The sequence below is a fragment of the Rhincodon typus genome, chromosome 22, assembly GCF_021869965.1.
Source record: "Rhincodon typus isolate 14 chromosome 22, sRhiTyp1.1, whole genome shotgun sequence".
NCBI lineage: Eukaryota > Metazoa > Chordata > Chondrichthyes > Orectolobiformes > Rhincodontidae > Rhincodon > Rhincodon typus.
In genome coordinates, this window is record NC_063353.1 from 26,107,849 (window position 1) to 26,124,224 (window position 16,376).

General features: G+C 40.0%; 1 protein-coding gene across 1 annotated transcript in view; it reads left to right on the forward strand.

Moving 5' to 3' along the window:
• The window catches only part of LOC109931996 (voltage-dependent calcium channel subunit alpha-2/delta-1), a 612,802-nt gene that overhangs the window by 436,906 nt on the left and 159,520 nt on the right, over positions 1-16,376 (forward strand). Inside the window, exon 12 of the mRNA XM_048609958.1 lies at positions 16,152-16,310. Within this exon, the coding sequence (XP_048465915.1) occupies positions 16,152-16,310 (159 nt within the window). The remainder of the gene's footprint in view (positions 1-16,151; positions 16,311-16,376) is intronic.

The window sequence follows — 16,376 nt, forward strand, 5'->3', positions numbered from 1 at the left end:
TTTTAGATACTGAAGGCATCAAAGGCCATGGGAAGAAAGCGGGAATATGGCATTGAGGCAGAGGATCAGGGATGATCATATTGAATGGCAGAACAGGCTTGAAGGGCCAAATGGCCTAATCCTGCTCCAAATTTCTATGTTTACTACTGTATGGAGCAAATAGGTGCTGCTCAAGTGTTCACTGTGTTACTCACTTTTAACTTGTTACATAACCATTTCTCTGGTTATATCTTTAACAGCTAATCCAAAAGAATGTGATGCAGCATTGTTAACAGTTAATTTTTACTGCCAGTAATGCCTGCCATATTGTTAAAGATTAAAATGGACAAGACTTTACTGTCTGTGACAAGGTTACATTCATAGAATCCCCTACAGTGTGGAAACAGGCCATGCACACCAATTCTCCAAAGAGCATCCCACATAGACTCTCTCACTTACCCTATCACTGCAACCCTGCATTTTTCCCATGGCTAATCCACCTAGTCTACACTATGGGCAATTCAGCACTTGCACATCTTTAGATTGCAGGAAGAAATCCACACAGACGGTCACCTAAGGCTGGAATTGAACCTAGGTCCTTAGCGCTGCAAGGTAGCAGTGCTGATCACTGAGCCACTGTGCCAACCCATCTGCCCAAGCACACCACTTTCTTGCCATTCAATGGTTTTTAATGGTAAAGCAGACAGTGAGATGCAGTTTTTGCAGTGCTAACGGCCAAGTGCCATCAATTCCAGATATTTGAATTGAATCATACATCTGCCATGACTTTCTTTTAAATAATTATTTTGTGAATATTGGATGTCACTGATGCTGCCAGTGTTTGCTGTTCATGCTGGAACTGAGTGACTTGGCTAAGATGCTTAAAAGACAACCATATTACTGTGGAACTGGAGTCACATGTAGGTAAGGACCGTAAATTTCTTCCCTGAAGGACATAAACAAACAAGATAGTCTTCTCTTACTTCAAGCACTCATAGTTTCAGGCTCACCATCACAGAGGCTAGCTCTTCATTCCAAATTTTATCAATTAAATCTTAATTAGTTACAGTGGTGGCATTTGAAACTGTGACTCAGAACATCAGGCCTGATGTTTGGATTACTAATCCAGTGATATTACCACATTACCCTGTTATTTCAAACGAATAATGACGAGTGGCATTAGCCACATGTTATTTTGACAACAAGTTATGACCCAAAAGATTTCAAAATCATGTAGTTCCCCTGAGGAAAAGGGTGAAGTGGTAGAGGGGTTAATAGGACAAATCACATCCCCAGAATAACCAATGGTTTAATAAATTTTGGTGTATGACTCATTGCAAGACATTTTATTTGAATTAGTTATACACATGCATAACTCATGTAAGTATTAAGTATTAAATGTCACAGATGCTAACCACTTGGCAATCCCATCTACAATGCAAAACATACTACTTAAAAATCTGAGATCGTGTGGGGATTGTAAATGGTCATTGCATCAGCCTTATTCTGAATACTCTGTGAATGGGAAAGGTAGTACCATTTGATGCCAAGTTTTAACCCAGCGACAGTGAAGGAACGGTGATATATTTCCAGGTCAGGATGGTGAGTAGCTTGGAGGAGAACTTGCAGGTGGTGGCATTCCCATGTATCTGCTGCTCTTATCCTTCTAGATGGAAGTGGTTGTGGGTTTGGAAGGTGCTGTTTAAGGATCTTTGGTGAATTTCTGCAGTGCATCTTGTGGATGTTACACACTGCTGCGACTGAGTGTTGGTGGTGGAGGCAATGGATGTTTGTGGATGTAGTGCCAGTCAGTTGGGCTGCTTTGTCCTGGCTGGTGCCAAGCTTCTTGAGTGTTGTTGGAGCTGCACTCATCCAGGCCAGTGGGGTGTATTCCATCACACTGCTGACTTGTGCTTGTTGATGGTGGACAAGCTATGGGGAGTCAAAAAAGTGAGTTACTGGCTGCAGTATTCCAAGCCTCTGACCTAAGCCTAACTTCTCAAAATTTAAAAGAATGAACCTTAATATATACTTTTAAATTTTGTTTTAATTTAACGTATTTTTCTAATCAACCTGTTCAGAGATGTTATTATGCAGTTCTGGAGTAGGTGGGACTTGAACCCTAGCCTGTCAGTCAAAACACAGGGACACATTACCACAAGAGTCCTACTTTTAATCAACTTCTTCAAATGTGTTACGACACACCTCTGGATCAAGTGGGACTCGACCCTGGCCTTGTGTAAAGCAGTTCCTGATGCGCAAGTGATTTCTTCATATTTATCTGTTAAGTAAACACATGGAGAAGAATAACGTCATTTCTGAGAATATCTGAAAGTAGAATCTCTGAGTAATGTGCGTACCTTTTGTTTTTGGACTCTGTGTGTACGCACACATTGTTCTATTTCTTATAGCTTACCCTTTATGGAATTTTTAGGAATAGTGAAACCATTGTCTTAAGCCCTCCCACAAATTTTGTTCCTGCCACAAACTCTATTTCATAGCCATCAGCTCCATTCCTCAGCTTGACAACTATGAAGCAAAACCACATTGCTGACAACCTTCTTGTCATATTTAAAACCATGATCAACTTCTGATGACACATCTATGTCTTCCCCAGGACCACCAATTCCCTCTTATAACATTGCTCGATGCCATCTTGCCTCAGCTCACTTGCTGATTAAATGCTCAGCCTGTGTGGGCGGCATAGTGGAACAGTGGTTAGCACTGCTGCCTCACAGTGCCAGGGACCTGGGTTTGTTTCTAGCCTTGGTTGACTGTCTGTGTGGCATTTGCACATTATCCCTGTGTCTGTGTGGGATGTGCAAGTTGGGTGCATTAGCCATGCAATATAGCCCCATAGTCTAGGGATATGCAGGAGAAAGTGGATTAGCCATGGGAAATGCAGGGTTACAGGAATAGAGTGGCCAGGTGGGAAGCTCTTCGGAAGGTTGGTGCAAACTCGATGGGCTGAATGACTTCTGCCTGCACTGTAGGTGATCTGTATGTTCCTGGCTGACCTCCATGTACTTGTGGTCATCTAAAATTTTGCCAACTGTGTCATAACTTGTGTCAAGCCCCATCACCCAGTGTGCAATAACTTACACTAGCTTACAGAAAAGCACTGCCTCGCTTTTAAAATTCTCCATTCTAAGTATCGCTGAGAAAAATTGCACATTTTATTGAAGCTTTCCCATTGCACTCATTAAAACAATTTGCAAGAAATCCTAAACTAAAGGAAAAACAACATTTCTGCTGAAATGAGAAGTGAGAGCTGATTGGTCAGCGAGTTAAATGTGATTGTTCGAGGCATTGCCATTGAGATTACACTAGTTAGTGATGACTGTCAGTTAGCTGCTAAAGTTTGTTTAAATTTTAAACCAGGAAGGACCGTTAGACTCTGATTAACCAAGGCATTGCCCTGAGAAATAAACCAGAGAGTGGTTGTTACCCAATTTGTTGAATTGAAACAGGAGTATTGTGTTTAGTGCCCTTTTATCTGCAAACAGCAGAGTCTTGAGTATTAATGTATGTCATTTCCAATGCACATGGGTGTGAAATACTATCAGGCTGATTGATATTCCTAAATTAGTTGTCAGCATGATTCTTTGCGCACTCAGGATTATTTAGTAAATGTTATCCAATGTACAATGTAACACCCATTTTCAAAAAAAAGAGGGAGACAGAAGTTATGGAAATATCAACTAATTCGCTTAACATCTGTTAGCAGAAAAATGTTAGAGTCTATTGGAAAGGATATACTGGCAGAGCGTTAAAAATACGTAGTAAAATAAAAAAGAGTCAGCATGACTTCATGAAAGGGTAATGAAACCAGTGCATTCATCACAGTTCTTTGGAGTGGTTCTAAGCAGAATAATAAAGGGGAACCAGTAGATCTAATATATTTGGATTTCCAAAAGGCATTCACTAACATACCACAAATAAGGTAAGAGCACGTGGTGTTAGGGGAAATATTTTATGGGTAGAGGATTGACTAACTAATAGAAGGCAGAGATTTGGGATGGGGATGCATTTTCAGGATGGCAGCCTATAACTAAGTAGAGTGCCACAGAGATCTGTGCTGGGGACACAACTATTTACAATATTTGTTTTTGACTTGAATGAGTGAAGTGAATGTACTTTCACTAGGCTTGCAGATAACACAAAAATAGGTAAGCAGGCAAGTAGTGGGGATGAAACAAAAAATCTGCAGAGGGTTTATAGATAAGCATGTGGGCAAAAAATGTGGCTGATAGAATGTAACCTGGGAAAAATGTGAGGTTATACACTTTGGCAGGAACAGATGGAAAAGTTGTTTCTCTTTGTGATTGAGGCCAGGACTAGAGGGCATAATTTCAGAGTTAAGGGCCACCCATTTAAGACAGAGATGAGGAGGATTTTCTGGAGCCAATGTGTGGAATTCTTTACAGCAGAGGACTGCAGAGATTGTGTTATAAAGTATATTCAAGGCTGAGATAGATGATTTTTAATGAGTAGTGAATCAAGGATTATGGAGAAAAATTATGAAAGCGGAGTGGAGGATTATCAGATCCGCCATGATCTCATTGAATGGCACAGCAGGCTCGATGGATCGAATGGCCTACATCTACTTCTACATCTTATGGTTGAAAGATGGAATCATATCTAGTATTAGACACTGTTGTGAGTTTTGCAAGCATGGGCTGGTTGGGTTTGCTTACTGCCTTGTTGGGAAGAGCTGAAGGGATCTTATGTTTGATATGATCTGTCAGTCTTGGGAACACAATGGCCTACCTATCTGGATCACACTGGCACTGAAATTCATATACGACATTACTCATTAGTGTGATAGGCGGAACATCTTTTCAGTTTGGCAGCAGCGTCCTGTTCATGACCGGGACTACATGTTTTGTTCCTGCATAGTAGCAGTGTGAAGCAGCTAGTTCCACCTGCTCTCAAAGTTTTGAGGAAAAGAAAACTCACCCAGGTAAGCTGAGGAAGTCAGGCCACTTTCCAGGACCAAATATGATAGTCTTGAGCATGGTTTGCAATGAGAATAGATCTGACCAGGTTAGTCATTGTCTTGCAGGATGACTTTCATATGCCCTGATTCAGTTTGCACAGCAAACAAATGGCTTGGGCCCTGTCTGCAAGTTTGCTGCTAAAGCCAATGATAAAGCATATGGAATTGTAGGAATCCCAATGCTTATGTTGACCTGTCAAGATAGGCTTGCAGTAGGCAGTAGTGGAGAATCTCTGCCTAAATTCTCAACTGGGACAGCAAAGTTAGTGAGATCTCTTGGACTATTCCTTTTCAAACATGTAATTAAGGACAGGATGGACCTCATTAGGAAATGAAAGGAACTTCTTACATTCATCTGCAGATTCAAATATAGCCACTGTTATCATCTGCTATCAGAAATATGCAAGGGTCCAGTGGTTAAGTATCATTCCATCAAAAGCATGTTTGCCATGGAACCCAACAAGGATGCTTGCAAGAGCTGGCCTTAGTGAGGTTCATTTGGTAGCACCATCTATTTGGGTATACATGGTATTGTCAAAACAGAACTCAATTGTGCAAGTTGTTGAGTTCATACGTTCAATGTATACTGAATCGTGTCAGGTTTTGATCGTCAGGATATAGTCCCACAGTGCAAATGGCATTAACTTTCTAGAGTGATGAATTGCCATGACATAGGTAGCATAGAGAATAAAGCAGCATCACTTTTGTGTGTTTTAGACAGACGATGTATACATGAGTGCAGTGAACTGTAATAACGAACCTTGTCATATTAAACCTGGACGCTGATTGTTCTTGAATGAGAATTTATTTTTATATGTTTTTGAATAAGGCTGTCTGGTCAAGCTGACCAACAAGTCTAATGTGCAAGTTAACCGTCATTCATCTTTAACCGATGATGCTGTATATCTATGCCCCAAACCAATCTGAATCCATTTGGCATCCAATCAGCATTCTCCTTTCACACAGAATAAACTTTTCTTTTGCTTTGGTATTCTTGTGAATTGTCATAAAGGTTGCAAGACAAATTGCTTCAACAAAATGTTTATCTTTTTTTCACTAATACACAAGATCTGTACCACCAAGTGACTGCTGTCATCCTTGTTTTCAAATCCCTCCGTCATTTTGACACGCCCTGTCTATGTAGTGTCCTCCAGCCCAATAACGTTCCAACATATCTGTGCTTCCTGAACTCCTGTCTTTTTTGCATCCCTCAGTTTAACCTCTCTTTTGGTAACTATGGCTTCAGCTGCTAGGTTTTGGGATTCACCCCCTAAACCTCCTCACTGCTCTTTCCTTTATGATGCTATTTAAAGCTGACCTGTTTGACCAAGCATTTGGAAACCTGCCCCAATGTCTCGACATGTGGCTCAGTATCAAATTGTGTTTTATAATGGTCCTATGACGCATTTGGAGGTGGTTATTCTTTTAACCAGGCTATATAAATGCAGGCAATTGTTGATACAGCTGGATTGTCTCTTTGTCAATTCTTGGTAGGGCTATATTTTACGTACATCATTTAATAGGATGGTGATTTCTTTGTCTCTGCCCATTCTTTGAAATTTTAAATTCTCACACATGCCATTTCATTCATTCACTCCCCCATTTTGTTGCTCTGTCTCCTTCTCCCAGCCCATTGTTCCACACGTAGTTCAACAAAAAGAAACTTAAGTTAAACATCTCACTCACATCTACAACTCAGTCCATTAAGAAAGCAGTTTAAAAGTACTAGATGTGGCCACCTGAAATGTTGATCAAGCTGGAAAGGCTTTGGAAGATTTCCCTTGGGTTTTCTGACAAATCATTTGCTGTTGCTTGGATTTGTGCCTCAATATGCTGCAATGTGATAATTGCATGATTTTAGCTGCGCTATCAAGACTGTGGCAACAATCAGATGCCAGGCAATTTCCCACGGGGAAAGATTTTAAGAGCAAGTTCTCCCAGTATTTATTAAGAGTGCAGAGCAAGAAGAGATAATACAAAAAATGGAACTACTTGTTCTGGTATTGCATTATCCTTTCCTCTTGTAACCAATGTTAATGAAAAAGTGATAATAGGTATAAATCGGACATCTAGCCTTTATTTTTTCTAACATTAATGACTTGGGTAAGTATATTTATTGAAGCAATCAGTAACCTTTACAACAATGTGGAGAATGCTGAGTGCATTGTTCAAATTAACACGGCCAATATTTTTTATTATAAATTGCCGTATAAATAAACCCTGTAATTGCTGTATTTTTCAAAGGCATTAAGGACGTTGGCAGATTTATTTTGTCAAAGCTGCCCACAATCGAACAGCTATACGATTATTGGAGTTTTGCCAGCAAATTCATCAAGAGAAATGCACAGATGACCACTTGACATTTATTTCTTAATGTGATCACATGTTACTAGATACGCAACCGCATCTTCCACTTGAAAGCCCAAGCCAGAAAAATGTGACACTCTTTACTGGAGTGAATTTGACTGTTTTGTACACCAGTGTGATATTTTTCAGATGGAAGAAAGTATTGGTAACGTGTCATTCTGACAAATAAATATGTTTGCAGCAAAATCATAGCAATGGTTTGATTCGATATTAATGAAGAAAGAACCAGAATCAGTACAACTTTGCAGTTCTGTGTGCATCGTGGTACACTATTTAGCATTCATGATAAAATAAACTGGGATGTAGCAAGATAACTGAGAATATAATTTACTTCACAGTATATTAAAAAAAATGACTGCCAGACAAACCAGCAAACAGATAAACATTTGTAATTTTGTGGATCTCACTGGTTATTTTTGAAGTTGAAACAAATCATTTGCCTGAAGGGTTTTAATGGAGCTTGATTTCCAAATGTCAACTGCTGTTTTCAAAATGAATCATTCTGCCCCCAGGGCACTGTTCCATTTTCTTTCAGATGGTCTCCTGTTAACAATCATCAGCCTACCTGAAATACTATGAGCAGTGAATGAATCTTCACATGAATTCTAAACACTCATACTATTAAATGAGCTCATCAGACTTTACCTCAGCCTGACCAGTACTTACTGCTGGAAAATATTTAGAGACAGCAAACTATGACTGATGTGAAACAATGCTGAAAAGCCAATTTTGGTCTTTAGTTCACTGAAAATCTCAGATGAGATGACATAAAGAGTCTCTTGCATTCCACTTGTTCTCCCTTCAACAATCTGAAACAATATTCCTAATGGCAAAACAACAAACTTTCTTCTAAATACGTATTTCCTCTTTCACTGCAAGGAACCTGCAAATGGAAAGATCCCTAAGATGCATTTTTTTGGATGAACTGAGTGTGTGACATTGCCTTTAAACTCATCACATTGTACATGTCTAGAGTAATTTGGAATTCATAGTGTATCCTTGCACTTTATTTGTTTCTACATTATCGAAGTTACACTCCAGTGTCGAAATTTGTTAAATGATACTGTTTGGCCCAAATTGCAGCAATTTTGTTTTTGTCATCCCAATTTATCGATCACCATGAAAGAACAATTAATTATGTCACAATTACTGCAAAATTAAATCTGTTTTCAAAATATTTTTGCTTTTAATGTCATTGGGCATTATAAAACATCGAAACCGAGATAAAACTTGAAAACCCGAAATTGTGTAATTTATTTCAATTGTGACGGAGGGATTATGTTTAATGTAGTTATTTTATCTCAGGTACAGCGGATTAGTAAATAAGGATTAGACTAATGTTGGAGCCAATTACATTTATCTGTCTGGAATAACCCGTCAGTGCACTTTGTCATAAATCATATCCGATCCTTTAAATGTTTTTAAGCATTTTGGGATGTTTTATCTTGTTAAAGCTGCTATGTTAGCTCCTTGAAAGGTATTTCAATTACTAAAACAATGTAAGCCTCCAAACCAATCTGAATCTTGTACATCATTCACTTGAAGCTACTATTTTATATGATATCCCTTATTTCCATTGGGTATGTAGGGGGCAATAATCCTTTTGTTCTTCAGTCACGTGCCCAAAAGCAGGCCTGACCCATAACACTGTGAACACAAGGGAAGGTCTTCACAACTGTCCACTTACCCATGCCCCAATTGAGGCCCATAAGTGGATGGTTAATGACTATTTAAGGGCCATTTCACACCCAGCCTCAATTTTCAGGTCGATGGCTGAAGTTTAGAGTCAGGGAGGAATGCCCCGACCCCCCCACACACTCCATTGGCCTCTCCTCCAATAGCCCCATCCCTAGCCCCCTGACCACCTCCTGGACCCCATCCCCTGTCCTGCGATCCCAACACTTACTTGATCCTGCACTCTTGGGAAATAGGCTCTGGGGCATGACTCATGATCCCACTCCTATCCGCTGCATATTCTGGTGCTGCTGGGACTAGAGATCTGCTTGTCAATCAGATTGACAGACAGCAGTCTGAGGTGGGACTTTGTCCCAAGGGCAGAAGTTTGAAAGTCCCACCTCCATTCCACTGAGTGACTGCATGGCTCATGTACCATTGACAAGGGGCTTGGGAGGTGAGATCAGGCCTGGGGCTTTGGTGGGACCAGGTACAAAGCCTGATGCTAGGAGTGGAAATATGCTGAGGCCTGCATCAGGAGTGGGAAGTTCAGCTTCCCAAGTCCATTTTGTGCATTAACTTTTATTAAAATTTTATCTAAAATATCTGAAGAGTGTTTCAAAAGTGCACACTTCTTGGAGCACCATCTTTGAGATTGGTTTCTGCCTTCCAGCACTTATAATTGACGTTGAGTTCCTCTCTGTTCACACACAAGTACACAACCGCCTGTTACAACAGCGATGCATCCATCATCACGTCCTCAGGCAATGGGAAGGGAAACCCATTCATCCTAAAAATCTTTACCACAGAAAGGAATTTACATTAAACATAGCTTTACAACCTAATTAATTCTGATCATCATGGCTGACCACCAGGACAAGCTTAAAATCCCTTTGATGTCAACAGCAGTTATGTATTTTTTGCTACTTTACTGCCTATGAGCATTTTCAGCGGGAAATGAAGCACTTGGAATTAAAAAGGCTGTTGTTATTTGTTATAACAAGGTGTAGAGCTGGATGAACACAGCAGGCCACAGAAGGGTCTAGACCTGAAACGTCAGCTTTCCTGCTCCTCTGATGCTGCTTGGCCTGCTGTGTTCATCCAGCTCTACACCTTGTTTTCTCAGATTCTCCAGCGTCGGCAGTTCCCACTATCTCTGTTGTTATTTGTTCCTTTTTTTTCTTTTTCTGTCCCACCCATCCCGCATTATTTGCAAGTAGTACATTTCATTGACTTCATCCTTAATTCCAATTGATATTTGGTACTTCCTAAAAATTTAAGAGGGTTACAGTATTTTCTACTTGCACTTTCAAAGCAAGAGCTTTCAATTATATTGCACCTATTGTGTGTAAAGGTAAAATTGCCTTTGGGCTGCTCTCCCTTTAGAGAGAGAGAGCGAGAGGCGACTGGAGGTGGTTTAACCTGAGGGTCACCACACCTCAGGTAAGGGGAGAGTTTGAGAAGGAGAGTCCTTCATGGTAACTTCAGCTGATGCAGGAATTGAACCCACATTGTTGGTGTCACTCTGCATCACAAACCAGTGTGTAGTTACTGATGTAAAGGAGGAAGTCAGCAACCAAAACAATGTACAGCATGGCCCCACAAACAGAAATGTAATAATGACCAAATTATAGTGTATTTGTTGGTTGATGGAAAAATATTGGTCAGAATTTGGATTAGCTCACTGCTGTTCTTCTTTAAATAATATAGCACAATCCATTACATCAACCTGAGAAAGCAACTCGGATCCTAATTTAGTATCCCATTCAAAAGCCATGCAGCACTATACAGAACTCAAGCTTCGTGACCAGCATAATATGTGTATTTTAAAACTTGATGTGAAAGTCAAACATGTTTTACACTAGTCCGCAAGGTCAGTTTCACACCTGGGTGGCTAGTTGAAAAGTTATCACTAGTGTCTACTCCAAGGTTCCTTTGTGGCAGTTTCCAGTGTTAATCAAAGCTTTTTCGTCACCTACTGATGGAAGACAAGTGGTCATTGATTCCATGGTAGACCTGTTTTCTAAACTTTGACCAAATCATGACAGGATGTTTTCATGCTGATTGACAATCTTCCAATTTCATATTTTTCACGTATTTTTCCTTCCTCATGTTTATGAATACACTGAAAATGTCTTTTCGGTGAATTAGATAACCAGCTTATGATCGGCAACTTAAGCTGCATTTTGTTGATACACCATTGTTATCTGAATGCTGACTTGTGGTACCTGATCCTAGTGATAAGGTCCTCTGAAAACCACAGGTTGTCCCTTAAACTACCTGAGCCTGCTCATTTATCAATAATGATCCCTGCTACGACGTGGCTCCAATCAAGGTCTATACTGATGTGAGAAAACTCTTGATCAATAGGCCGTGGCACTGTCTATTGGTGCTGCATTGTCAGTGGATCAGAGGCACATACCTGTTTTATCTGCATGGATTCAGATGATACTCATAGTCCCTTAAGATGGGAACAGATGTAGATGTTTTTGAACTGCACTTTGTATTTCAGAATATCAAAAATATTTATTGCCAAGTGTTCAATTAGGAGGGACTGGCAGGTGGAAAATGATTTTCTGTTTGCAATTTGTTATAAATGTCAAATCTGACATTGTTACTGCACTGCTTGACAGCACTGTGCAGAAATCTGATTGAAAGAAAGCCAAAGGCAAAGCCCTCATGCCAAAGCAGCCTGCAGGAAGTTGGATCAGTCATATAGTGTCGGGTGTCTGGGTTAATAGGTGCTATGACAAATAGCAGGAAACCTGGTTTGTATGAGAGATTGGTGAATATTTAAGTCATAGTATTTTTCACATACATTTTCCAAATAGTCTATTAATGTTGTTTATTTCTATAGAAATTATAAATAAATTATACCATTAAAACCTGGAGTACATTATAACAGAAGCTGGTTTTGTCTACAGACTATGCCACATGCTGCTTGGTCAAAAGCCCTGAATCAAAACCCTTTCATGTTTTAAGTTTAATTCACCGTAGCTGCTGTGCTGGTTCTGCACAGTTCGCTTTATGATCTGGTATGAATATATGCCAAAGAAAAGAATATCTGTTGTTGCCAACCTGTGCATGTCCCTGTTATGGTCACAGAATTCACACTCTTGCATTTTCCAGTAGGAATTATGCTGCATTTAACAGAATCCTGTTGCTGGGTTTGCTGGTGGGAGACTTTTAACATTCCCCAGTTGGTCTCAGAGCCACCCTGAACCCGCTCACCAGCACCTTCTCAAGGGCAACTAGGGATGAGCAAGAAATGCTGGCCAGCCAGCGATACCCACATCCCACAAATGAATTAAAAAAAACTCAGCTAGGGACTTCTTTAACCTACAGTAAAGGTCCACTGTGAAACTCAGAACTGAATATGCAAACTGAGTCTTCTCAATTATAAGCCTTTTCTTACACCTTTATAAGAAACCAGAATAACTGCAGAAATGTCCTGATCCCATTTTCCTGCAACTAACACAGAAATTTGATTTCACTTATTTGGCTTTTCTCTCCATATGTTAATGCTCAACAGATGGGGGCCAGTCAAGCATACCCCTCCATATTTGGTACTGTTCTGGAAAACCAGCCATTTTGAACAGCATGCAAGGTGACTAGCAGTGAGCCTCGTAGTATTAAATGGGGGATTCAACATAGAAGCAGACCATTTGGAGTCCAAGCAGGAGTTTTCCTCTATTCCTGCTTCCCTCATTTACTCGCCTACCTTCTCTTTAAATGTATCTACGTTATTCACTTTGGTAACGTGCTCCACCACTCTTTGGGTAAAGGAATTTCTTCTGAAGTCCATACTAGATTTTTAGTTTACTATCTTACATTGTTTTTTCTTGTGGCAAGAGACTATCAATCTCTCTTTCTCCACTTTATGAAACGATTTAATTATTTTAAAGACCTCTTTTAAGTTACCTCTCAGCCTTTATTTTTCAAGAAAGCAGACATTCAGCATGTTGATTCTATTTCCATTATTTATACCGGCATGTTTCTAGTAACAACCTTATAAATCTTCTCTGCAACTTTTCCAATCCCTCATATTCTTTTACTAACAGGCCATGCAGAACTGCACACTGCACTTTTGAATATTCCCTCTGACCTAACCCAATCTGTATTAACTTGATTTTTCATTCTGTAGAGCAGCTTTCACTGCGGATAATGAAAGAATCAAGTCTCGCCATGACAAAGGCCTTTAGCAACGACACATCTGTATCACAGACAGAAACATATAAATTAAGGAGCTTTAGAAAGTGCACTGTTTGGACAAAGTGATATATTGTCTCCAATATATCACTGTTTGCGTCCTCCTCAGACATCACTCAAAACTGATGGGGCTAAATGATCTGTTTCTGTGTTGCACTGTCTGTGCATTAATGTCCACAGGAAAAAGACTGCTAATATTAACATAATCCAAATAAAATTGCACCAATATGGAAACTGACATGAATTTGAAATGAAAATCATTGTCAAAATCTTTTTGTGATTTATTCTGCTGTATAACTGCCTGAAGGTATTAAAGTTTTCTATTAAAGTGGATTAATTAAGGTGTCTTAGATGATTAAATAATAAAACATAAATTCAGGATAATGGAATCACTGGCAGAAGGCCAAGTATGGTATAGCATTATATCAAGCAATAGGTCAGAGTATGAAATCAAACATTTAATGAGGCTGGTGTCCTGGTGTGAGAACATTGCAAAATATATTGATCAGGATATCAGTGGAGGTTGGTTGGGGAAGTGGACGGTACTTCACAGGCAGTGGGGGAGAGGTTTTTTTTTAATTCATTCATGTGATGAGGGTATCGCAGGCTAAATCAGCATTTATTGCCCATCCTAATTGCCCAGAGGGTATTAAGAGTCAGCCACATTGCTGAGGGTCTGGAGTCACATGCAGGCCAGACCAAGTAAGGATGGCAGATTTCCTACCCTAAAGGACATTAGCGAACAAGATGGGTTTTTCCAACAATTGACAATGGATTTGGGGTCATCATTAGACTCTTAATTCCAGATATTTATTGAATTCAAATTCCACCATCCATCATGTCAGGATTTGAATCAAGTCCCCAGAATATGACTTGAGTCTGTGGATGAACAGTCCATTTATGAGACTGTTAGCCCATTGCCTCCCCAAGATTGGAAAACCAGAAGTCTTACCCCACATGTTATGTTTTAACCAATTTGTCAGATTTGTCTTTGATAAGTTCTTGCCCACAGGTCACTCTGATTGATAGGCTTGGCCTTCATCTGGCATAGTGTTTGTAGGTTAGGTTGTAGGAAGAAGTTGGTTGATCCAGGAAGTCATGGGGCCTTGTTTTAGCCCTTTGAGCCCGCTGTGGTGGCAGCAGATGTACAATCCTGTGGAAGGCTATCAAATCTCTCTACTAAGGAGACAGTTACCATATCATGGAAAATGTCTCATCTAGGAAAGACAGAATGAAATGGGGAGGTGGGATCTGATCCTGGAGCCAGAGTGGGTGTGATCTGGAATGTAAGTTTCAGCTGAGCCTGGCATATTTGCGGCATGTGTAAATATCTGGGTGATAATATTGCACGAGCACTAGTGCCTGCTGGCCACAAAGAAAGACCCCTGTTTCTCCTGACACATTAGCAGAGCTGTGGAGTCACTTACCCTCCCTCAAATGTGCTGTCCTCAACTCCATTAAGCTGCCAGGTTTCTTAAGGTATGGAAAACCTACTTACCGGGGTTAAACTTGAAAAGCATGGAATTTAATTTTTGGTCGGGAAATGTGGATGTTGTTGGTCAGGCCAGCAATTATTTCCCATCCCTTATTGCCTTGAGAAAATGATGGTAAACTGCCTTCTTGAACTGCTGTAGACCATGTGATTAGATACAGTCAGCACTGTTAGGGGTGGAGTTCCAGGTTAATTATCAATAACAATAAGGGACTGACGATATAGTTCCACGTCAAGACTATGTGTGACTTGGAGAAGTCTTGCAAGCAGTGATGCTCTTTTGCACCTCTGTTGCTCTTGTCGTTCAAGATGGTAAAGTTCGCAGGTTTAGATGATACTGTTGAAGGAGCAGTGGAGTTGCTGTGATACATCTTGTAGATCTTGCATGCTGCTGCTACTTTATATCACTGGTGTTGGATATGAATGTTCAAGTTGGCGGATGGAATGCCAATCAAGTGGGCTCCTTTAACCTGAGGCTGATAATGTCACTGGACTAGTAATCCAGAACCCCAGGCTAATGCTCTGGGAACATGGGTTTGAATCATGGTGTTGCGTAAAAATTAGCACCAATAAAAACCTGAATTAAAAAGTCAGTTGATTGTTGTAAAAAGTGAGCTGATTCACTGATATCCTTTCAGAAAGGAAATCTGCCCTTTCATCTTCCAGCCTTTATGTGGATGGCTCTTAACTGCCCTCCAGATGGTTAGGATGGCAAGAAATTTTGGTCTAGTCAGTGATGCCCACATCCCAAGAGTGAATTTAAAATTGAAATTGTGTTTCTTTTGTGTTTTTCGAACTGCGGGCCTGACTTGTGTCTTGTAAAAAGTTGAAAAGCTTTGGAAGTCAGGAGATGGCAGAATTTCCAGAATCTCACCTACTGTTGTAACCACACTATTTACATGACTGGTCCAATTAATTTCATAGACAATAATAAGCTCCTGGATATTGAGGACAGAGAATTCAGTAATGAAATACCACAGAATATCAAAGGGACTTGGTTATATTGTTCCTTGTTCCATGTTGTCATTGCCTGGCACGTTTGTGGTGCAGGTATTATTTGCCTGTTATAAGCCCAAGCCTGAATGCTATCCAGTTCTTGCTGTATCTTTACATGAACTGCTTCAGTGGTTTTTGATTCATGCTGAATATTGTGTGTAAACATCATTGAACATTCCCACTTCTGATCTTCGGATAGAGGGAAGGTCGTTACGGAAATGGTCGAATATGGTTATGTCTGGGCTTGAAGGTGTACCCGTAGTGTAATAATAGGTCAGATTGGACTGGTCTTGCTTTTTGTGAACAGAACATATTTGCAAAATTTTCTGTATTGTCAGGTAGATGCCAGTGTGATCACAGTGTGGGGCCAAATTATTTAATGTATTAATGTAATTGGTTCTAATCGAAACTCTTTTCTCTTTTGCTATATTTCAGTTTAACAATCAAGCAAAACCTGTCAGCTGCTTCAGACACCTTGTACAAGCAAATGTCCGGAATAAGAAGGTTCTCAAAGATGAAGTTAACCAAATACAGGCAAAAGGGATCACTGACTATAAGAAAGGGTTTACATTTGCTTTTGAACAGTTGCTAAATGTAAGTCATTATTTTTGTTCCAAATGATTGCATGGATGACACCATGTCGAATTAGTTTGGAAATTA